The 25105-nt window shown below is 37.0% G+C and overlaps 1 protein-coding gene across 4 annotated transcripts in view; it reads right to left on the reverse strand.

Annotated features, from left to right (window-relative positions):
* The window catches only part of DPYD (dihydropyrimidine dehydrogenase), a 314271-nt gene that overhangs the window by 113028 nt on the left and 176138 nt on the right, over positions 1-25105 (reverse strand). For 3 of the 4 annotated variants that reach the window (XR_011904470.1, XM_072342915.1, XM_072342916.1), the window contains exon 14: positions 13244-13408. Coding sequence is in view for 3 of the 4 variants with exons in the window: in XM_072342915.1 (XP_072199016.1) it covers positions 13244-13408 (165 nt within the window). In the remaining variant the exon portion in view is untranslated. Of the gene's footprint in view, positions 1-6192; positions 6308-13243; positions 13409-25105 lie in introns of those variants that run through there. The other variant, XM_072342917.1, reaches the window with a different exon arrangement.

Consider the following 25105-nt stretch of genomic DNA (forward strand, 5'->3'; position numbering starts at 1 on the left):
CCCTCCTCCAGTTCCTCCAATCTCTGATTCTTTCCAGAGACATGCAGATTTCATAAATTTCCCCTATTACTTACCAATAAAGCTGCTTAATTTATTAGAAAACAAATTCAGTTGAAAATAAAAAGAGACAACATGTACACTGAATAACTTTGTTAGAGTTCCCTGACTCCTGCATTAAGTCAGCCAGCAATTCCCCAGGACATATCTGTCTCTTTCCATCCCCAAGAAGTCCATCCTCTCTATTCCCTTGTTCCATCACCCCCAGGGCTTCCTTTAATTCACTTCCTTGGATTTGAAAGCTCAGGAAAGCTAGCAGAATCTGTGCAGGTAGAAGAGGAAAATGTAGCTCAGAGGAGGAAGAAAACAACCCCTCCTTTACACTCTACAGCTCTGTGATCCACTTCACCACGTGACACTGCTAGTGCCGAAGAAATGCTTGGGAGCAGTAAGTGATTTTGTCAGCCTAGTTTCATCCTCCTAAGCTCCCCCACTCTCTCTGCTCTATTACCATAGTAGCAATACTCTCAAAAGCACTGATTTTGCTCAACTAGCTCTTAAGCTATGCTATTCTGATAGATGAGAGTATGGTCACCAGAAAGATGCACAGGAACAGGCTGTAGGTTTTGTCCCCTTTTCAACCAGTTATCTGAAGGCCTTGCATGCCAGCTGTGTGTGGGAGACCTATTGATCTCTTAGCTTTTTTCTCCTTTCTGATTAGGTATCTGACTTCACAAAGAACTTTCTCACTCCCCAAGATCTGCCTGCTCAATGGGACAAGTTCACCTCATGAAGGGAGACAGCCTGCAAGTGTTCACAAGGTTGGAAATGAGGGATGTTTTCAATGACCACAGTGGGCCCTGTGGGATGCATTTCCACCAGAAGTTCACTGAGAATCATTTACGAGAAGTCCTACTGGGTTACTTTCCCACTGAGCAGCACAGCAGAGTAATGCAATGCACTTAACTGCACAACAACTGTTCTATCATCTTTTAGAGATGCTTCATTTTCTTGTGATACTTTGCCTTTCTTCTCCAGAGGCTAGAATAATTCTGTTGAAGATCACTTAAATTTGCACTTCTTTGGACATCTTCCCTGAATCAGTATTGCTTTCTCTGAATGTTTTGATTGCATAATCATTCTGCTTTGAGCAGAAAGCCAGACTACCTCACCTCACTTCCTCAGGCCCCTGCCAATCTGAGTTTTTAGATAATCCTATGAACACTCCCTGTACAAATACATGTGGTGCTCTTGCTTGATTCTCTTCAGAATCATCTCCAACATTTGCATTAAGTGGAGAGCCAACTATCTTAAGCAATACTGACATTGTCTGCTGAAAATTTCCCTGTCAGAGGAACCTGCTGCATTCTTGTATTTGTTTAAACACATCTTTTAACTCTATATTTTGCTCTCTCATCTCTCACATAAACTTCAGCCTATCATCTCTTCTCCCTTTTGAGGTCTACTTCATTGCCACCTGTACTGTTTCACTCTGTGATCTTGCAGGACCAGTTTATTTTTCTTCATTGTTACCTACTTCTGGATTTTGTTCTCCCTCTTTACTGTGTACTAAAGAGACCATTCCTCACTTCTATTTCTTCTGCCACAATCTGAACCAATGCAGCTCTGCATTTTAATAAGAATCAGTTGTTTCAGAGACACAGATCAGTCCTACAGCCTAGCAGAAAAGCCACTTTCACAACTACAGTGTACCATTCACCTCCCTCATACAATGCACAAACCTCACATTGCAGTAAAGTGAAATACCAGGCACAAAATACCAATGCTTCATTCACTCCTCTTATGATTTCAACCTCTCTGAATGAACAAAAGTAGCTCCCATGAACTGGAGGAAGACAACCAATTCTCATCAGGCTCACATTAATAGGAACCCTAGGCTTATTTAACAATACACCTATATCAGCAGCTGTATTCCCGTGGTGCCTTACCAGCAATAGGAAGCATCAGGCTTTGGCACAAGAGAATTGCTATGAGTTTTAGAAATACAACCTTGAAATTTAGGGCTATGACTTCTTTCAAATCCTAACTCCAAACTTCTGCATAGGCTGAAATAATACATGTAACTACAAAAATGTTAGATATAAAGAGAATTAAATAAAATAAAAAAATTGGAATAGGTTAGAAACATTCAGCTTAAAAAATATATATGTAAAAATAGGCAAGTGAAAAACTGAGACTGACAGGTCCAGCAGCAGGGAACAGGATAGAAACATACTGTTTCTTATAGTTCATATCAAACTTCAGTGACTCATAAGAAAGGATGTACTTTGGTGTACTTGAAGAAAACCTTGGTTTCAGTTGTTTTTATAAGTTTAGAAAATAAGTACTTACAGTTGCATTTTCCTTTGCAATTAAATGACTGTTCCATCTCTGCTAGATATGCATCCAAGGCTTATACACACAAAAACATTTCTATTGATTTAGGAGTTACCTAAATCAGAGCACATGCAGCAACTGACTATTTCAGAGCTCTTTCAGATTCCATAAACTACCAGACTAATACCATGAGAAGGAAAGAGCTTTTTTGGACTGGCCACCCAATCTTACTTGTTTACTATTTGCTACCTAATCTTAACAGCAAGTACAATTCATTACTTTCAACCAGAATTTTAAAAAAGAACTTAAATATAAAAGCAGAGCAAATTAATAACTAGAATATGGGAATGTGACACCTACAAGAAGTTTCATGAATACAGTTGTCCAGAAGTTTATGATCACAGTTCTTAAACTTGTTGTACAAAAAAAGTTAAGAGGATATTAACGGTGTTCAGGATATAGACTAAGATCAATTCAGAGCCCTATAAAAATTCTGCTTATCTACATCTTTCTCAGAGGATAATAATATATTTATATCTTGGAACCTCTTATTCCCACATTTTGAAAGGAATCTGAGATCTTTTCATAATCCCCCCTTGCTAGAAAGCACCGGGAGCTGAGGATAACTTGCAGCAGCTGTCAGTCACTGGAAGAGCTGGCTCCAGCTGCAGTAGTGCCTTTGCCTTTCTGGTCTATGCTAGAACATGTCTGTGTAGAGCTAGCTCTCCTTCTGTAGCGCAGTTCATATTGGTGAAACAAACACTTTACTTGATCCTGAACAAAAATAAACTCTTTGATGGTATAACTGCATCTACACTAGGGTTCTGTTAGGACAGTAGTTAGATGTGATTTTATTTTTAGTGTTCCTAGCCTACATAAGTATGTGAGCAAGACTTTTAAATATAGACCTAGCCTTCATATTTTTCTTCATTAGAGCTCTAGCAGAATGCCTAAAATGCAAACCACATCATAGAAATTAAGTGCAGAATATGGGCTACAGGAAGAGCATATACTTACTACTTTTACCAAGGATAAATTTGTTTTATTAGTATTATTGTAGTATGCAGCATGCAAAAGAGAAAAAAGCAGAAATATGAAAATCATATAAACTCAGAGCCTCATAAAAGACTAAAATCATATCATAGCCAGTACAAAATGAATGCCGTAGCTAATGTGCATTTTAAAAGATCAAATTTTGTAATGTAACCCAATTGTCTCTGAAAAACTTGAAATGGAAAACAGGGAAAAGTACTAGGGGTGGGAAGAGGTAATTGACTTGCACAGCTAATAAGGCTTAATAAGGCTAGTAGAATGTTGGCATTTTTGAAAAGTTAAGAATTTAATTTTGATCGAACACTGATTGCTGACGATTGTAAACCAAACATTTTTGCCCTTCCAGCCCCCCTCCTCCCCCCCCCCCCCCCTTTTTTTTTTTAATTTAAAAAAAACATTGCCAGAAGGTCATTTTCTCCCCACCCAGTGGCAACTTCTACATCCTAATTTTAAAACAATAACTACCCTGCAAAGGGCATTTCCTAGGGAGTAATGGCTGGCTGGGAGGAGTTGATGGCCCGAGGCACTGCTGAGGGCCATTAACCCTGGCCAGTTGTTAATCGCTGGGAAATGCCCTGCGCCAAGGTTGTTACTGCTATTTTAAGCACAGATTTGGGGGTGTAGGGAAATGGGCATCTTAGCGTACAGATTTTTTTAATGCATGATGCAATTTCCTTTTTTGCTGTTTATGGAGGACATTTCTAGAAAGAATGACTGCTCTGCCTGACACACAGCCGGATTTCACAGATCGTTTTGCAGCACTTCTTAGTGTGCAAAGTAGCCTACAAACCCAAAAAAGCAGTTGGGGGTTTAAAAAGTCTTTCTATTCTCTGTAAATAATAGTCTGCATAGAAAAAGTAAAGGGGAGTTTAAGCCTTAATAAGACGAATAAAAACATATAACTATTCACGTCACAGTCAGCAGAATTACATTCTAGAAATATTTTTAATTACACTATTCTTTCTGTTTAGTGCATCTCCTTCACTGAGGATCCTGATGAATGACCACTCACATCTCTCTTCAAAAAAGGAAATTTTAGCAGTGGCAATGGCCAAAAAATAGCCTGAACCAGCTCCAGCTGATGCTGGCCATTAGGAAGTTTGTCTTTTCCAATAATCATGAAGATTGGGTCATTTTCTAGGAGATAGCTAGTCAAGTATTTCAGAAACTGCTTTAATTTTCTCCTAGTTCTTACCCTAAGGCTAAAGTTTTAAAGATGAGCTCATAGTCCTCACAAAATTGTGAAAATTGTTCTTTTTTCTTTTTTTTTTTTTTCTTTAGAGATCAATAACTCACTCTCCAAATCTAAAGGATATTCTAAGCATACATACAAATAGTTCTCTGCCTTACCACGGTACTTACGATTTGTCAAACAGTAGCTGTGGAGGTAAAATAAACAAAATAATTCATGGCTTTATAACACGCATAGTAAGAAAGAGCAGTTCTGCATAAAACTAATTTGACAGGTTTCTCAACAAAGTGGTCATTTCCAAGTGCTGTACATAAAAGATCTTCTCACATTTCTCCTCAAGGTCCTAGTTTGTCACCACCAACGTGTACATTTGAATCACTGATTGTCAGAATCTCACTGAATTTACTTTGCGGTCATACTTCCAGTTACAGACTACAGTTTTCTTTCTTTCATACCTTGAGGAAGGTATGTGATTTCTTGAAATAAAATTCACTTGAGCTGGTGGTAGGAATGTGTGTTTCTAGTCTCTGCCAGGTTAGTAACCATATTCTTAAAAACAAAACAAAACACATTTAGAAGGAGATAAATATTGTGGCAGTTGGGACCAATTCATCAGACACATACTGCATGATCAGTTGAACACACAATAAACACACATTGTTTCTGAGTAAACTTTTAGCAGACTTCCTTGTGTTTCTACATATGGAATCACTGATTGCAACCATAGCCTTCTCTAAATGATTTCTTCCAGTAGGTTCTTCTTCAGCCCATATGTACCTTTGACATGAGAAGTGCCCTCTGAAAGCAAGTCCCACAGTCATTGTGATACCTGGAGAAGCATCTCCAACCACTTCCTTACACCTCTCCCTTCTGGTTCCAATCTGGCTGCACCCTTGCTGAAACAAATAAATCTGAACTGCAGTCTATTCAAATGTAAAATGAGCTGGTACTGTGGCATAGTGAAGATTTTTTCTTTATTCTCTTCCTTTCCTATAAATTCTGTTTGATATACTTTATTTCAATGTTATTGAGCATTAAGCTGAGATTTTCATAGCGCTCCCTGCTACAACTTTTGTATAGCTAGCTTAGAATCAATCACTGTATATATAAATTTAGTACTGTTTTCTTCTATGTGCATCACTACATTTGTCTTTGTTTAATTTTATCTGGCAGTTCATTGGCCAGTCACTCAGATCCTTTGCAATGCCCTTATCATTCAGCATTTATTGTCTGCCTATAAGACTTACACAACACAGAGTACAACACAGATCCCCAGAGAACTTAACTGTAGCTCTCTATTCAGCATGGAAATTAAGTATTCATTCCTTAACATTGTTTCCTGTCTTTAACTAGTTGTATATTCATGTGTGTTTCTTCCCTCTAATCTTATAGCTGCTTTCTTTTAAATCTTTCAATGAAGATGCTTTTGTCAGACTCTTTTAGAAACCAAAGCAGCCTTCATCAGCTAAAACTCTTTTGATGTTGTCAAATCATATTTTTTAAGGTATGGCCTACCACAAAAGCCACTTCCCCCGGACCTCTCCCCCCGGCCCTTTTGCTTTTTCACTTCTAGTAACTCTATTCTTTAGAAGAGCACTTACAAATTTGCATGCAAGGATAGAAAACATAAGGTCTGAAGTTCTCTCCTGGAAAAGAAGTGTCAGCTGACCATTTACCAAACCTCCACTACTTTTCAAGCTTCAAGCAAATTTGCTATAGCTGATGTTACTGTAAAAAACAGAAATAAATGCTGATAATAGATAAAAATTTTCCTGTGCTATTTCTTCACAATCACCTAAGCATCAAGAAGTTAGTCTACAGAACCATATTTTGTAGCTCAGTCCCATCTCTATTAATATTTTGTTCATTTGAGGTTTGAGAATTTGTTATGAACTGCGGAAGAGCCTTTTCCAGAAAGCTTCCTTCCTTATAAGAAAATATGGTCTCAAAGGCCCAATACATCAACATTTCTGTTGCTAGCTTCTGTTTTTGTTCATGTATTTTTGCAAATAGAAACTGCTGTGCCTACAGAAAAGGACCTCTGGTGTAAACCCACTGGGTAAACTAAGTTCTCGATGAATTCCTCCCTAGACTGCAGAGAGGAAAACACATTCTGCAAGTTCATGAGGAGCTGAACAGGTGTCAGGAGAAATGAGGACAGCCTCAGGAGCTGGGAGAGTGAGAACTCCCAAGGAACATGCAGAGGTGTATTTTTCAGCTCTTCTTTACAGCAGCTCTTTTCTCCCCCTTTTCTAGGTAGCATCTTTCTGTACTATTTTTCATACTCCCTTTTCCCTGTGTTGAAGGATGAAGGGAAAAAGGGAATGCTCTGATGCCTCTTCTAATCTACCCAACATAGTAGTCACAGTATATTGAAAAGTCTTGGCCATTCTTGCACTCTGTGTTAGTTAGGGACAATGGTTTTAGTCTCTGGTCAAGGTAGCTAGTGTGAGCACTTCATTGCAACCTCGCCCTTCGTTTTCAGCTAGGATTTCCTCTGATGTTAAGGGACTAGGCCTGCTGCCAGCTTTCTGTAGTGAAAGGGATCTTTTCCATATGGTGAATTTAACAACTGCTGTGTGGGTTTTTTCACCTCCTACTAAGCATCCATGATGGTTGGCTGTAAGAAATTTAAGCTGCAGCAATAACAACTTCTGGAGTTTTAAGTGTGATTTGTGAACCTGAAATCAGAGAATCCAGGTATCTGCTCTTCACCACTGGGAAGTTCCATGATAAGCAGTGGGCATTTTTCTGGGCAGCATGGCTTGTGCCTCCATCACTCTATCCTTTCTAGCTGATGTGCAGTGGTCTTTTTGGGGGCACTTACACATGGTAATTGCAGTCCTCATTCAGGTCTACAGCATATAGTCACTGCAGGCAGAAGGTGAGGTCCACATGGGAACAGCCCCACCTGCTTGTTTTCTTCTGAATTTGTAGATGTGCCTTCCACAGTTAAGCTTGTCAAGGTGTCTGACTTTCCAAGTGGACACATACATAAATGCATCCACTGAAATATAAAATATGGCTTCCCTGGGTGGAAAGCTACATCTATCTATAGTAGCCCAAGAAAGAACAGGTATGTTAGGAAAAAAGCCAACTGATGATTTTTTCCAAACATGACTCCCAACAACATAGATAAGTCACTGATAACTACAGAAATAACAAATGTTGTTCCAAATACAAATGTTAACAAAATTGATACAGTACCTAATCCAAACTCGTCGTAGTGACTGCTATGTCAAAATATAAATAGCGTGTACAGCACACAGCATCCCACAGACCTCCTCTGAACACTCATCGAAATAAAAGTCATAATAGTGCCTGAAATAATACTGAAATTATTCCTAACATGCCTAGTGAGAAAGTTATACCTGTCCTTAGAGTAAAACTGCAATGTCTATGAATCCTCTATATCTTAAAAAAAAATATATTTCCAATTGATATCCCTTTTTCATTTCAAAGAAAAACCACAGCAAAGATTTTTTCAAATATAATGGTCAGTTCCCCCCAGTAACCAGATTATTGAAGATCTACTGTTAGTGCAGACAGAGAGGGTAAAAGTTTACCAATAGTACAAATGCTTTTCATTGCACTAGTTGCCTTGTTTCGTATCTGCATGGATAAATACAAAGTATAGTGTAATATAGTATTACTAAAAACTTCAGGAGATTTTTATCTTTTTTAGACAGTGCTACAAATAAGTCAGTTATCAGCCTGGAATCCAATGATCTGCTCTTCTCACTCACACTCTGGCATGGCTAGTCCTGACAGGTGTTCCTAGGACGTTCTGAACAAAATTGTTGAACAAAAATATATCTTTAACAGTTTCAGCCTTGAGAAGCTGCTCTCTGCTGACTAACTGTCAGAAGGACTGTCAGCAACATTCCGCAAGCAGCAGAACAAACATTAGGAAGACAAGATGTTTCAGCTTAGTTTTGGGGTCCTAGAGTACTGACTGTTTCTGGCAGAAGAGGTTTCTCAATTCAACACGTCACGACACCAGTATCTGAATTACAGAATCAGTGTCACAGCTGACAATCTGGTATCCTATACAAATTCCTTAGAATCATACAGCAGCCCAAACTCATTCATGTTCAGAAAGGAGACCAAAAATTTATTTCTAGGACTTCAGTATACAAATACAGTAATACTGAAAAATATTCTGTACAGCATCTTCCAAGATCCCAGTTCTTCATTTTACAAATTTCTCAGATATTTTCTGGTTGGTAAACATGGTAAACATCAGACTTCCGCCAGCCTGATGGTGAATGACATTTCCTAAGCAATCTATTTTTCTTCTTTAAATATCATTCCAAAGGCCTTTATCAGCAGTGCTGTAACCTCCCCTGCATGTGCTCAGACATAAACAATTTACGTATTGAAATTTTTAAAATGAATTTGCTTACTTTTGGGTACCAATTATGGGTTTGGGAACATGCTGAAAAACCACCTGGCAGTTGTTCCCACCACCATCTCACCAGTATTTGGTAGACAATTGTTTTACCACTTTCAGACATTTGTCTCCTCAAGTTTTTCTCCAGGGTGATATGAAGCCCTAAAATCTTTGACAAGCTATGAGGTATTGCAAATACACAGACCTGCTTATGGGTGTGGAAGAATAGACATCTGTGTAAGTAGCTGATTAACCAACTCAAACGAGCAGGCTTAGCTACGATAAGCAAAAGTTTTGGATGAGGGCCAGTTTGTGGGTTTTTTTTCTGATGAAAAAAGTGCTACTGGCAATATATCCGATTCCTCTGCAATCATTAAAAATGATTCTCCAGACTTTCAATTTGACTGTACATACAGCTCCCGGTTTTACTGGCACATAGAGATTTATTGCCATTACTGATATTCACAGTTCCCATCCCAGATAACAACTACGTTGTAACTGATGTCAAATAGATGAATATTAAACATCAGCAATAAGTTTTCTTGCAAGGTTTTTTAGTTCTTTTTCAACTTTCTCATCCAGTTTCGACTGATTGCTATAGCTTGTAGCCTTGCATATTGAAAGTGCTATTTTGCCCTTCAAATTATTTGATCCTGATCACATTATGGGGTGAATTCTACTTGCCCAAATTAATATTTCTTAAGTATCCTCTTTCTTGAATGTATGATAAAATACAATTTTATCTGGAAAGTACATCATACACTATACACTCAGGTAGTTCCTTAATAAATAGAATACAAAAGCTAGACATATTGTGGAATCAGTGTTAGATCACTTGTCCAGATATCTAAAGCACTTCAAATATCACATGTCCAAGCAAACAAGTGCTCAGGAAGTATCCATGCAACAAAAACTTAGGGGAAAAAAATTACCCATTCTTGACCTTTCTCAAGCAGAATTTTCCCCTTGTCTTGTTTGGGTCAGCTGTCCCTGCTGTGTATCTTCAAGGTCATATCTCGCCTGTTTGCTGTAGGGCAAAGGGAAAAAAACAGGGAGGCCCTGACACTGAGCAAGCACTGCTCAGCACGAGTTGAAACATTTGTCAGTTACCAACACTGCTTTGGTCACAGTTCTACAACACAGCACTATACTGGCAGCTATGAAGAAAGGTAGATCCATACCAACCTGGCCTGTTATATCACCAAATAGGAACTTTTCATCAGGAAGGGAAAAATCATGGATCTGGTGTAGGCTATTTCTGTTTGAGTCTCTGGAAACTCTCACACGGCCATTTAAAAAACCTCAAAGTAGATCATAGATGACATCTTCCTCATGCTTATTACTATTCTGTGGTAATATCTGCATTACGTGATGACAGTTTTTATTGGTCTTGCCCCACGTAATCCCCCTACAGCAGGTAGGAGTGAGAACAGACTACCTGACAGACTGAACAGACTACCTTCTGAGGTTGCAGAGAACATTTATCTCAAACAAGTGCTAATCAGTATTCAATCAGAAAATTTTGATTATCAGTATTTTCCTTCACTTTTTTTTCTTGAGCTCCAGATTAATATACCATGTGACAAATAACTTGCTACCATGTGGGAGGGAGATGCAAAATTTACCAATAAGTGATCATCTTTCCACTAATTCAGAAGGGACATTTTCCTGTCACATTTAGGGATGTGAAATTAATAACATCATTGTTCTGAGTTTTCTCAGTGTCAAGTTCTCAGTCACTAGCACTAAATAAATAAATAAATAAATAATCAATTTTATTCTGATTACTAATTGCACAGAATGATAGACCCGATAGTATCAGATACTCTATCTGGTCAAAAGAGAGAAAAGTAGAAACAGTTCATAGATTCATTAAAAAAACTTAGTTAACCATGTAAGGAAGATGCTTGGATATAACAAAGGCAGGCCAATATAAATAAGTAAACACAATGTCTGGGAAAGGAAAAAGAGATGACAAACAGAAACAGACCCATCTCATCACTTTCACAGCTCTCTCTGACTGAAAGAATGTTTTCTGGGCATACAGGAGTGCAGCAGACACTTTTTCATACCCCCTCATTTGGAAATTTAACTATAAATAATGATGAATAAAACCATACATTTTAAGTGTTTAAGTAATACTTCACTGAGAGGACGGAAGTATTGGAGGGACAAAAATCCCATTTTTAACTGCAAATCTTAAACAGAGAAGCATCTAAGTTATTATAAAGTATATATCTTTCTTGGACCTGTGCTGTGAATAATGCCTAATTACTTAATTTTTGTTGTTGTTATTGTTTTCTGGAAAAAGAAACAACAGTAGAGGTGATATTAAATTAACTGTGTGGGAGGGGCAGGGGGGGAGCAAAGTTGAAACAGCAAAGGTTTTGATGATATTATGATATTTCAAAAAGAACCCTACAAAATCCAGACCATTTTTAATTCTTTCTGTCTGCTTTGGCCCTTAAAATATATAATTCACTCTCCAGTAGTATGGATGCAAGTTTCTGCTGTCAGCAGCTCTTGCCCAGGTCCACTCAAATTGGATTCAGGTCAAAGAAGAGAATACTTGGAAAAGCTGCACCCAGAGAGGACTGCAAACAGGAATCAGGCTGCCTGCCAATGGGGAGCAGACTGTGTTTCTGCAAGGGGGGTGATAATTCCTGATCTACAGAGGCAAGAACTCAGAGCTACATGATATTATCCACTGAGCTCTGCCAGGTGGTTCTCGTTTGCAAAACCCCTTGCAAATTTTACTTTAAATCCTAGTCTTTATTGGGGGAATTGAGCTGCTTCTTTTGCTTTATGGATTGCTTCTTCCTAAAGACAAGTGATTTGGTGCTGTTGCGACTCTGGCTTCCAATAAGGAAACTATTTTGCTTATATCTTTCTAATCTGTAAAGAAAATATTACTTTAAACTGCTTGCATTACAGAGCAGAAGTCATTGTGTAACAATTTGATTTGTCTTTAATACTTACCATAGCAAGGTAAGTTTCTTTAATTACTTGTGTCCTCATCTACGCTTACCTTTTCTCTGGGTGGAAAATGTCAACTTTCCAAAGAAAAAAGAAAAGAAAGAGTGGGAACTACAAAAGAGTGGGACTTCTTCATCCCATATACAGAGCTAGGTCACCTAAAATTAGGATTTTCCTCTTGAAATGGTTTCTAGTGCTTTCGCTCATGGAAGAGAACACTTTAGTCTATAGCACAAAGTTCCATGAGAGAGTTTGGGTGAAGACTGAAATAGGAGACCATTCCCACAGCAGTCTGCATACCTGCGATATCCAGGACTTAGATAAAGGGTGTTAAGTAACCGTTACATTTTACTTAGGTTCACACTTCCATTATTACAAAGCCCAGCAATGGTAAATAAAGTGACGCGAACCTGACCAAAGAAGCACATGGCCCATGTGTAATGAAGTAGGACATTATACATGCAGCATTTAACTTCTACTGTCAATAAAATGTGCTTAAGCACTCTTATTCCAACTTCAGGAAGAAGAGAAAAATCTGACTACCTTCATGCCATAGTGTACACAGGAATGTTCTTTCATTTTTGTTCATGGCAGAACCACAGAGGTAATAATTTCAAGACAGAAGATACCCAGACTGAGGGATTTCAAGCTTTACCCATTTGAGATGATGATTGAGGTGAATTTTACTTTCCACCTTGCTGTTTTTATTCAGTAGAACAGGAGCTGAAAAACACTTATGCCAGCTAGCTGGTGTCATTGCTCACAACTTTAATTACTACCTTCTAGACAGATATTCCCCATAGCCAAGAAGGCTCTAAAAATCCTCTCTCCATGTAGCAAAGTTAACTTCAATTCAGTGTTGTTTCTTTGCTTCTAAAGCAGGTAATTACTTATCTTTCAGATTTGGATTAACAATGAAAAGACTGCTTTCATAATCAAATTCAATTCAGAGTGAAAATGAATACTATAGGTTTCATCTTTAAATATGATCTTAAATACAAATATATTCACAGAAGCACTGATAAGCATCCATACTGGGATCAGCTCTTTCCTTATTATCTATCTGAACATAAACATCAACCTAACTAAAAACAATTGTTCTCTGTGTAAAAAAGATTTCACAGCACTTGCTGTCATAAACATTATTTGGATGAGCTTTTCTTTTTTGCTTTTTTTTTAATAACAATCATTAGTAAAGAAATTGGCATTCTACTTACTGAACATTAAATAGATGAGCTTTTACAGATCTACAAATGGGAGTTTTTAAATATAATTCATAACTGAGTGGTACTTACTTGTTTTGGGAAGTCGCTCTTCAGTTCAGTAATACTTTTACACCAATATGCCGCTGTTTTCTCACTGATCAGTTCAATGTTTAGAAAAGAGCCTTGGCCTGGGCCATAGATGGGACCCGAAGTAACTCCACGCACAATCCTCGGAGAAACGTTTGTCACAATATCCTGGAAAATTGTGAGGCCTGATCAGAAATTAGAGTCACAGGTCCAGTCCTTAGCAAACCCACACATCAAACTTCACATACAAAGCATTATGATTAAAAGAAATTAAAATTTAAAAAAATATATTGAGACAGAAGTGGTTCAAATTAAGATCAATGTTGCAATCTACAATATTTCTGAAGGTAAACACAAGGTTAGCAAACAATTTTGAAATAGACAGTAAACATGCAAAATGTTGACTTGTTTGGTAGTCTTAATTAAGCTACAATGTCACCATATCTATATTTACAAAGGACTGTAAATTCTGATATTATTTAAAACTAAAGAGAAACATATATGGTAAAACATTCTTTTTGCCAATTTCCAATTAAAAATAATTTTGACTAAAGGTCATTTATTTACAAATGTATTGGAACTATTTGTTTAAGTATCCCTCCTCACCATCTTGTCATTTTTAGTGAGATAACATGAACCTCCATTAGTATATAGCAATTAAGGTCAATTTACATATTTTAATTAAGAACCATCCCATATAAAACAATTAGGGTAATAGGCATACTAACTGGATTTCATAACATTTGGACGTTTTTCCAACTAGATAGACAGGAAACCTTAATTAGCATTAATTAGCACTGATCTGCATATGTTTGATAAGGCATACCCTTGCCACAAAAGATTATTTATTCCTAAATCTGCCAAATGCTACAGTTACAGAGGATAAAGGGACTTTTCTTCACACTGTATGTAAATTTGGGATAATCTTCATTTGTTTATAAAGTTGAATTACTTATTATACAGAAAATATGCACTAATATTTTATAGTGATAGTTAATTATATGTCCATTTACATATGTAGAAATAATTCAAAGTAATCTCCCCGGTCCATCTATTTTAAGGCCTAATAAGAAATCTGGAATTTGGACATCACAATAATTCCTAGTTTTTCTATTAAGACATTTTCCATTAATCACAAAAGCTTCACCTTCCTCTCAACAGTTAAGCTATTTTCAGGAAAAATAAATAAATCTGGAACATTTTTGGAGTTGATGCAAACCCAAAACAAACTGCAAAGTACACTCCCCTCGTTCCCAAAACTGTTTACACAAATTGCAGCTTATGCTGAAGAACCATTTATATCAGTTTGCTCTGCATTAGTCTCTTTTTTCACCCCGTTTAAACAGCCTCAGAGGAAACTGCCATTTGACTCCATCCCAGAAAGCTATTCCTACATATAGGCCAGTACTATCACATGATCCAGAATGGGAAAACAAGAGAAGCCGATGACCAGACTCCTGCAAGCACAGCACATGCTAATTTTCAGCAAGTGGGTGTTACTCTGACCATGCTTCAAGTTCTCCCTTTCTTCTGGCTCTGAATGTGTCAGAAGCTTTGCAACCAAGGAAGTGCTAAGTCTGTGCCACCAGCCCATTCTCTGGGTCAGCGGATGGGGCACAATTTCCACCCTGTGGCAGACCTGTGGCTACGTTTTCCAGATAATGCTTGGAGGATTCTATGGCACTGGTTGTTGTCTTAATGCGTGCATGTTTTATTCCTCTCCCACTCTCTCCTATTTTACTAAAAGTAATAATTCAAAGATATATTATATACAAATTACAGCTTTGAAAAACAAACTCCTGTGAGACAGTCACAAGGCCTCCTTCTACTTCCATACAAAAACACTCCAAAGTTCCTGCATATGCCTTGGGCTTCCAGGCAATCTCTTTTAAGAACTGAGACGCTTGTTGAGACCTTGCAACTGTTGTTGAATCCAGATGGTTTCAACTTGCTCCTTCCTGCAGTCATTGTCAACATCTGAGGACCAATTTATCTCTGCAGGACTCCATAAAGCTGAATCAGGTAATGCACAGACTTCGCAAACCATCTCAAAAGAATCCACCCTTCACATTAATGACCACAAGAGATGCACAGAGCCACATGAAACAGTAAACACACATTTTTTACCTGTACTTCCTAACTATCTTGTATTTTCTTTGAGATTTTGTGAGATCCCCTTTGGTGCTCAGAGCCCTTCCCCTTCTGTCCCCTGCCAGCTCACAGCTGCTCTTTCAATCAGCAGCTCCCACTGCCTCCGCACCGCCTCAGTCTCACAGGATCCCTCTACTGTGCCCTGCACCACTTTGTTATCTTTCCTGACCAAGCTGCTTCTGCTTCCAAAAATCCTTCTTGGCTTTGAAATCCAAACATTACCACCTGGCTCTTTTGTCTTGGTTCATCCCGAGAGGAATCGGCTGTCCTTTTTCAAGATCCCATTACTCATTTGCCTCTTCTAGCTCAGAATGAGCAGGATGGAGAGAGTTTGTAATGACTGACACACTGGCACCTTTCCTGGCTCTTGTTAGCACATGACAGCCCCAGACACAAGGAGACTCACAGTTCAAGGAAACAAAATGGAATTTATAACTTATGTGATGATTCAAGGAATCTGTCTATGTACATACAGAATGAAATCACACAAGTGACAGAAAATTGTCTCTTTGAGATAAGTGTGAAATACCCATACAAAACTTGCCTTACTGTTGGCTTCAGTCTCATGCCACAGCTATGAGAGATAAACGGGGAAAAAAATCAGGCAAGGTGTCCAACTAAGTTTATTTTGCTAAGGCAAATCCTGGTGGTTGGCTAGTTGTTAGGGTTTGTCCCCAAAACAGCAGGCAAGGCAGCTGCAGTAACCACAGTACTCCGGCACACCAGAGTTGGGACATGAAGGCTTTGGTTGTTCTGTCTGAATTCTGATTTTCTCTGTTTGCAGAAACAAATGCTAGTGCTCATCTGCATCATTACTCTTCTGAAACTTCAGGAAAAAGCAGAATTCTCCCCCAGTTATGCACAAAACCCTTTTTCTCTTGAAATGTGGATAGAAGCTACCACGGAACTGATGCAAGAAACCTGAGAGGAAACACTTTGGCATATGAACTTAAAAACTTTTTTGACTTTAAGAAGAGCAGGCTGCTACAGAGATGGCCCCACTAATATATTGGTCTGGACGAAGGTAACAGTATCCGTCTGCATATAGAAATAGCAGAATGTCCACAAACTACAAAATGAAGCAAATATTTCTTACCTACCCACGAGAACAGAAGCAATAAACGATCCACTGGAGAAACGGCATAAAGCATTCACGTACCATGAAGTCTGAGTCCCTCAAATATTTCTAACTCAGGAAATCAGTAAAACAGTAAACAGTTAAACAGAGAAAAGTGCCAGTATCCTTTTGGAGTCCCCTTTTCTGCTTGAGACCAGTTCTCCTATTCTGATGACTTTAGATTGTGCTAATTTGCATTAAATATATATTTTTGTTCCTGCTGGTTAGTAAAAACACTAATAGTGATCTGAGGCACCAATCAGGCCCCATTTAGCTGAATAATCCTTGAACACTGCAGTTAGATCCTTGAATTCCAAACTACTTAAGCTTTACATTCTGTGATCTTTGAGACAAGATCTTTTAGATAAAACCCAAACATAGCCATTTTCTATAAGCTATATTTAAATAAAGGTGCAAATCAAGACAGCAGCCTGCACTGTACCATTCCCTCTAAAACTTGTTCTATTTCACATTTTGTATATATTGATAGTTAATGATTGCCACAGATTTTTTTTATTGTCAAAACATAACCATGCTGTTTAAGCATGGAGAGACCTTTATGTTTGGGCAGCAGTGACATTCTGAGTTTTAAGGGACACAATGGGGCGTCAGGCACAGTGGTAGATCAAGCGATACACACATTTATTGTGTGTTTCTGCTAAAGTGATTAGTAGAGAAATAATTCACATTGTGAATATTAACATTGGCATCTGTAGGCGTGAAAGTTAATGACCCGTAGAAATGAATCAAGCCATTCACTCCTCTCTCAGAGTTATTGTTTTGGGGGAATCAAGACAGCTCTTCATTAGCAGGGTCCACACTTTTTTTCACAATCATCTCTGGTAGAAATTAAAAGTAAAAAAGTTTGGAGAAAAATGTTTCTTGCTGAGGTGAGTTACTCTGGAGTATAAAATAGAAACAACCTCCCAAAAGGTATACCATAGCCTCATGCCAACACAATTAACGTAGATATATTAGACAAATATAAGAACTGCAAGCTATAGTTTTTGATATCAAAGCTCTAATACATTTCTATTAATTTGCATATCTTGAAGCATACATTTTCATCCATTTTTCCCCAAATACCATAGCTAATTGTATTTTTATAAACACTTGATAAAATAAAGTAGCTTCAGAGAACACACGTGACACGAAAAGAAAACTAGAAATAGTAACCTAAATTAATATATTAACCAGTTGTGCAAATATTCAGTCCTGAAGTATACATGGTCAGCAGTGCAAAGATCTGCAGTACTACTAAGTTTCCTGGTAAGATTTAGGGACTTTATAAGTGCACTGAATGACACTAAGACAAGCGTTAACTTGTTTTTTTCACCCTGGAAGACTTCTGAGACACAAAAGAATTTGCATCACAGTATTGGCCTTCAAAGTCAATGAAACTCACAAAATAGTTCAAGCATTTTTAACTTCATCTTATTAAAGCAGAAAGGATTTAGTTACCTTTGCCAATTTCTTTTCGTTAATATAAGAGAAAAAATAAATATTAAATACAATTAGTAGGCTACTACTTTTTACAAAATTAATTTGATCTTTCTTCCAGTGAGCAAGGACATTATACTTGCCAAGTGGAGTATCTGTACAGTCCTGGGGCTGCAACTCACTTAATGTCAATATCAGCCAGGATGGAGCCACACTGTCCTCATCATGATCTAAATAAATAACTTGTTAAGAAAATTGTAGTTGAGTATCTTAATACAGCATACATAAGGTTAGTAGAAAGTAATCTGGAATATGAATAAAAGCCCACGTGTAAATTTCTGCTTTGTTATATTCAATACTCAACCTTCACCATTCAAACAACAAAACGCATTATATGAAAAATGCAGGTATTTAAGCAAATTCTAGCGGGCTCCTTTTCTCCACATAATCAAAGAGCTATTGAAAGAGATGCAAAAATTTCAAAACACAGTGAAAGTGAAATATTTTTAAAGTTCATTTGCTAAATGCTCCTATCAGTTCCTCAACATCAAGTTTTAGTTTCCCCTATAGTTTTCACTAATTACAGTAGAATGCAACGTACAATTTCACCAACGTAAAAATAAGGAGGCGAAGGAATGGTGCCCTTTTCTGCCTAATATTGCAGTCGTTACAACATTCTGGAAACTACTCACAACTGTTTGCACACCCTCACAGGCATCACAGACTTATGTCCTCATAATTCCCTGCCAACTCTCATTCAAGGTCTTGTGATGATTTGCCTCTTCTGTGACTCAGCTGTCTAGCCAGACTGTGTCTAGTATCACCCCTTCTGGAGTTATAACCATCTACAAAAAGGCAAGTGAAACCTGAAGCAACAATACACAGCACTGTTCCTATACATCCTTTATGAGTTGTTCTTCACTTTCTCTCCTACATCCAAGCTGTGAGGCATGTGATATTTCCATAGGGTTCCTTTTCTGAGGCTCAGGTTAGGGACTTGCTCTCTTGAATTTCTCCATAGCTCAGAATTTTTCCAGCTGAGCTTGCCTGCTCCTTTTAGCAGAAAGCCAAATCCACTGCAAGCACCTTCACCAACAAATTCCATCCATCCTACCAGGTACAACCATGCAAATTAATGGAGCTCATTCACCTCAACAAAGACCTTCCCTGATCCTGCTGGATTTTTATGATGTACTGCCAGAATGGTTCATGGAGCAGGGCAGGTAAATTCACTTGTGACTTCTGTCCAAGGAAGCCAGACATGGCAGATGGCACCTTGCCATACACACAACATCACGCTGTTTTGTTTTCCCGGTTATATTGCACACAGTGCCACCTGTTGATTTGCTAATATTTGTATGAAGTATTTTAATTTACTTTGGACACGGAATTAAACAGAGTTTATGTTTTCCATACAACTAAAAAACCTCAGCAAAGCCGCTTCTGCATTCTCTCCTCCACTCCCCTTCAGTGAACACTGAGAAACAAACAAACAAACAAACCAGAAAATACCTTAACAGAAAAACTTATCTCAGAACATCCCACCATGCAGAAACTTCTCTAATCTCTCAACTGCCAGCTATAAGCAATTTAGTGCTATGCAGGTGCCTCCTTTTTTCCATCACATTTGTGAGTGAAGTCTAACCTTAGTCTGCTCTTTCCTCTTCACTGCTTTGCTTCTCTTCATGATAGATAGGATATGATAGAATAATGTAAAATAATTACTTTTTAAGTTCCTCAGTACAAATAAGAACTGTATTAAAAATCTCTTATTTCCTCAGCCTTACAAAATCATTCACGCTGGTAATTTGAAGCACAAGAGTGTCGATCTCTCCACTAATACAGAAAAGATCTTGAAAAAGAGCCATGCTTTTATTTAGTAATTACACTTCTTCATATTTTACTTATAAGATTAATATGCTATAGAGGGAAAAGAATACTTTAATATATTCCTATCTGTCTTTTGTCATGTGCTTGCAACATAGAGTTAATCTGGCCATTAGTTGTTGCTGGCTTTTTTTCCCTAACAATGAAAGAATGCAAATACCAAAAGTCTGCAGAAACACTGCTTCTAAATTTTCCTTAATATTACACTCTATTTCTATACTGAATAATCAGAGCTATGCAAACAATGAACAAAAACGAAACAAACGAACAAAAAAGAGCATTACCTCATCATAAATGTTTTTACAACATTAAACTATGCCATTTGTGTTTATTAAACCAATTTAACATTATAGTTCCAGCAAGCAAGCTAGCTTTCCAAATCAATAAGTTAGCACAGAAGACTGGAGCCCCATAGGGGAAAAAGTAATGCATCAGGATTTTGGAACAGAACTGCTGAAGCACTTACATTGTGTGAAAGACAAATGACAACTGCTTAGAGGTTTCGTTACCATGCATTTGACATTTTTTATTCTGTCTCATTAGTGCTTTAAGACATAAAAGTAAGAATGCAAAATTTACAGATGTCTAACTTAATTTCAACCTAAATTTTTGCCATAGTTGCTTGATCAGCACACCACCTTTCTTAGCAGTGCAGTTTTCAGACAGCAGGCTATCACTACTAATAACTTATGAATAAGACAGCAAAAACCCAAGCTCTCTGGATAATCTGAACAGACCAGAGCAAAAAGGAAGAGTTTACTCTTTTTGCCTTAGAAAAATCTCAGGACAATGCTACCCCCATTGCAAGTCAAGTAAGAATCATCTGCTGCCCTTGCTGAAAACAGCAGCAGTCTCCCAGTGCTTCTTTAATTCATACATGATGATTTGGCTAGAATTCTTAATTTTATAGCCCAAAGTTCCAAAAAGTGATAAATCAGGTTAAAGTACAAAACAAAAGCAATTCAAATTATGATTAAAAGTAAAAACAAACGAAACAAAACAAAAACCCCAACAACCAACAGCCACACATAACAACCAAAAGCAAATAAAGCAATCCTGGAACAGTAACTTAAGCATTTATGCCAAATGCACTCCAGTTGAGTTATATATTTTACAAGAAAATGCTGTTTAGAATCTTTCTTACAAAGAATGCTTTTTAAAATGCATATTTGTTACACTTTAAAATTAGTATTTAACTAAAATTTAAAATAAAAATTAATATCTTTCCTATTACTGACATACTTGTTCTTGTTTTTAAATGTGAGAATGCAGAAACATTTGCATGTAACTACAAAAGATCATTTTTAAACTGCATTGCGCCCTACAGTACTTTGCCTTGACAAACAATGTCTAGATATAGCATTCAACAGAATACAAAAAAGCAATCTTTATCACAAGGTTAAAATTAGTCTTTGAACAAAAGATGCTTTCAAAGCAAACCCAAATTCTCATCAGCTTTATAGCAGTTTCTATGGGAGAGACAGAGAAGCGAGGGAAGAAGAGAAAAGAAAGGAAAAAGAACCTGAAGGACATCTGAAAAATTTCTTGCTAATGTGTGCATACAATTTATCAGTTTCTTGATAAAGGTATAAGCAGCAGGACATGATTAAATTTCTGCTGTCAAACTGCACTGTGGTCAAAACTGTAATGGCGGACAAGTAATCTGCAGCTCATGAGTGAGAGTTCTATCTGTATTCACTCGTTTTTGAAACTTTCTTTTTGGTGTCTATATCAGTCCATATCTTTTTTCACTAATAATAAAAATTTCCATGAAACCCAAAGTATTTGTTGGTGCAAGTGTTGGTTTCTTTGGAGGTTTTTAGTTTTACTTTAGTTAAACACTTACAGCTTTCACAGTGATCTGTGCTCTGTACCTCCATGAAATACAGTCACTGACAAGAAGACAGCAGCAGATGGTCAGTGCTGCATTTGTAACTGAAGAACAGAACTCAAGAAAGCAAAAAGAAGTATCACCTTTGCAACTATCTGTAGTAACCACAGCCACAGGAATATCCCTATAATTATTTATCATACTATAAGGATAGTATTGGGATCTTCTAAGAAAGAAGATGTTTGAGAAGTCATTGTTTCAGATTCTATGAATTGAGCCTACTGATAAGCAACTCACAAATCCCATTCAAAATCAGCCTGGGAAATATGGAGCTTGGATCACCAAATATTTCTGAATTAGAAAGTTTACTATACCTGATCAACATTGTATAGCCAGTCCTGCATTTCAGCATAGATCTCATTTAGGATTAATGAGAAAAGAGCTCAAGTGCTATAGAAGCAATTGTTAGCTGCCTTCATAGCTGAGTAACCAAGTCAAATGAGTGGAGCTCAGGAGAGCAGGCAAAGTTAGTTTGAAGCAGAGCTATTATTCTGGCACCCATGCTGGCATTTTCTGACTAGGAACATACTAAAATGTTGTGAAGTGGCCACACAGCTCTAACTGTTCCTGTTTGCTCACTTTGTCCCAACTGATCAGAGACATGTGAACAGAAAGGTTGTGTTTTGCTGATGTAAAGCATTATCACCACTTGCTGTCTGCCCAAGGTCTCTTCTGGAGACCACAGTCTCTACCACTCATTGTTTAACAAGAGGTTATCATTAGCTTACAATTACCACCCCTCAGAAAACTTCTTCGATTCTTTTAGACTTGCAAGATGACATTCTTACACTATCACAATCATTATTTTATAATGCCCCCAGAGCTTAAAAAAAATCCAAGAAATTCCTTCTTTTGCAGCTGCCACCAAATAACCAAAATTAAAATTTTATCTAAATCAATTGTTTGTGAACTATTCTCATTAATATCAATGTCATCCAGACAACAAAAGTAGAAGAAAGTGTAAGCCTTTGCAAATCCATTTCCAACAAAGTGAGATTCTTGAGACTACCTACTATAAAACAAAATGCTATAAAATAGCAGCAGAGATAATCCCTGAAATATTGGGATAGCATAACTTGAAACTATGTAAAAAACTCAGTTTACTGCAAGTTACATCCTTGCTGCCAACAGACTATTATTTGTATAGACTGGATGAAGTACCTGACAAGCTATATTGAAAAACTTAAACTCTGTATCTGTAACTCACTTTAGTTCTTTAAAATATTTATAAGTTATTTCTGGAAAATAACCCAGAGAAAATGCTTAAAAGTGATCAACTGGGTTCTATTATTCAACTGCAAGCAATGAATAGAATTGCAATATTAACAATTTAAGGGGAAATGAATGGAGTAAAATAGGAACATAAATATCTGCATAGACTTCAGCTGTTTTGTTTGTTTGTTTGTTTGTTTTCTCTATCCTTCCATAAATGCTATGAAGTTTCCAAGGACCTGCACACAAATTTTGAGTTCTAATGCATATTAATTAAAATATGACAGTTCAGTTTATGATGCTTAACTTTAGGAATTCTAGACAAACACTGTTAAATGGTCCCACGGAATGGGAAGTAAAAGTCAGTCTGAAAATCTAACAAGACATCTAAAGCTACATGACGAGATCTATCAGAATAAAAAAAATTAAAAAAAAAAAAAAAAAAAAAAAAAAAGAGAGAGAATCTCAGGTAACCTCATAATTCTAACAAAACTGTTGAAAGAAACAGAAAACAATGAGAAAATGGAGGTGACTATCTATATAAGAGAATATACCACAAGGATTAACAAAGCTACTGACAACAACTCCAGACACCTGTATCAAGCTCACTTATTACCTAATAAAATATTAACATGTCCTGATCCAATCTATGGTAAAATTTTAATTACTGTTTTCTCATAGGAAAACCATATAATCAATGTATTCATAGCTATTCCTAGAGGTTGCTTTCTAAAGCTCCATTAGTAAATTGTGAACTAGCACTAAAATATTTTCCTCCAAACTGCTTTAAGTAAATCAAGACTATTATATTCTCCTAGGAGGAGGGGAGAAAAGATTCCTTTTCAGGGTAGAAAAATAGGATATCTTCACTAAACTAGGAGAAAAATGTTTTACATGCAATCCAATTTAAAGAGGAGTCAAAATTCTCACACAAATAATCAACACTGGGGAGCTACACAACATTAAGGTTATACTGAAATCTATGCGTAATCCAAAATATTTTTACTCCCGGATTAAGTAATTAAGAGAAGAATCACATTATTCCCTTGAAGCATGTATTTAAATTATCTGCTGAAAATGAATTACAAGTATCAAGGTATGTCTTGAACATACATGCAGCATTTTCTTTTTCCATTAGGACAAGAACGCTTAACTACTATAAGCACTGACTTGTATCTGGCTATAGTTAGGGGTTAGAAATTCAAGGAAATTATATTGATTCTGTCTGGAACATTATTTAAACAACTATTATAATTTTCAAAGTATCCACTCCTCAGGTGGCACTAAACAATTTCAAGTTACATACAAGTACACAGGGGTGGTGGAAGGCTTTCTGCATCTAGGGGAATAATTTATTTTACATTCCAAAGAAAATCTATCCATAGAGCTTCTACTTGAGTAACACAAGCCACTTATATGCAAACTTTTTTAATAACGTACTCTTTTCATTTTTTCCTCTGCATAAGTTCTGCTGAAGCCAACAGAGCTTTTGCCTGAGAAGAAATTGCAAGACTGAGCCATTTACTGCTCTCATAGCCTGATTAGATGTGGATCTGGACACTTAACATAATTGTGGGGAAAAATAAATTGCAAAAGTATTAACCAACACTTCAATAACTTGTATGAGATTTAAAGAAAAACTAATTCAGAACTAGATTTTAGATAGGATCATTAAAAGAGATTGTGATTTTTGCTAGAATGCTCATCTACTTTGAAATTCATGAAATATAACTAGTATTCTTAGTCCTCTATGTGCTGACTATCAAAGCAAATGGGATACATAAGACTACTTAAAATGTTAGAATTTGTTTTCATAGACATAAACGTGGTTGATAGGGTATCAGAATTGTTTAAAACTAGATAAGCAAAACTGAAAAGTTGTTTTGTTTTGTTTTTTAAATTCCTTTACAAATCAACTTGCCAGACAAATCAACTTAACTCTTTTGCTTGGAGTTGAACCATCACTTTAAATTACATTCCTTCAAATGATTAACAGGCTTTCCCTGACCACCTCAATGTTGGAACAAACTCTGATAGCATGTTGTGATATGTGAGGATGCAGAATAGCCCCAGTCAGAAAACTGAGAGTGAACTTGTGGCACCACATATACAATCCTGGACGAGCTTTGGGAAATACAGGGCCCAGGTGGGCTGTATTCCAAAGGGC

The sequence above is a fragment of the Excalfactoria chinensis genome, chromosome 8 (assembly GCF_039878825.1).
Source record: "Excalfactoria chinensis isolate bCotChi1 chromosome 8, bCotChi1.hap2, whole genome shotgun sequence".
In the NCBI taxonomy this organism is placed as follows: domain Eukaryota; kingdom Metazoa; phylum Chordata; class Aves; order Galliformes; family Phasianidae; genus Excalfactoria; species Excalfactoria chinensis.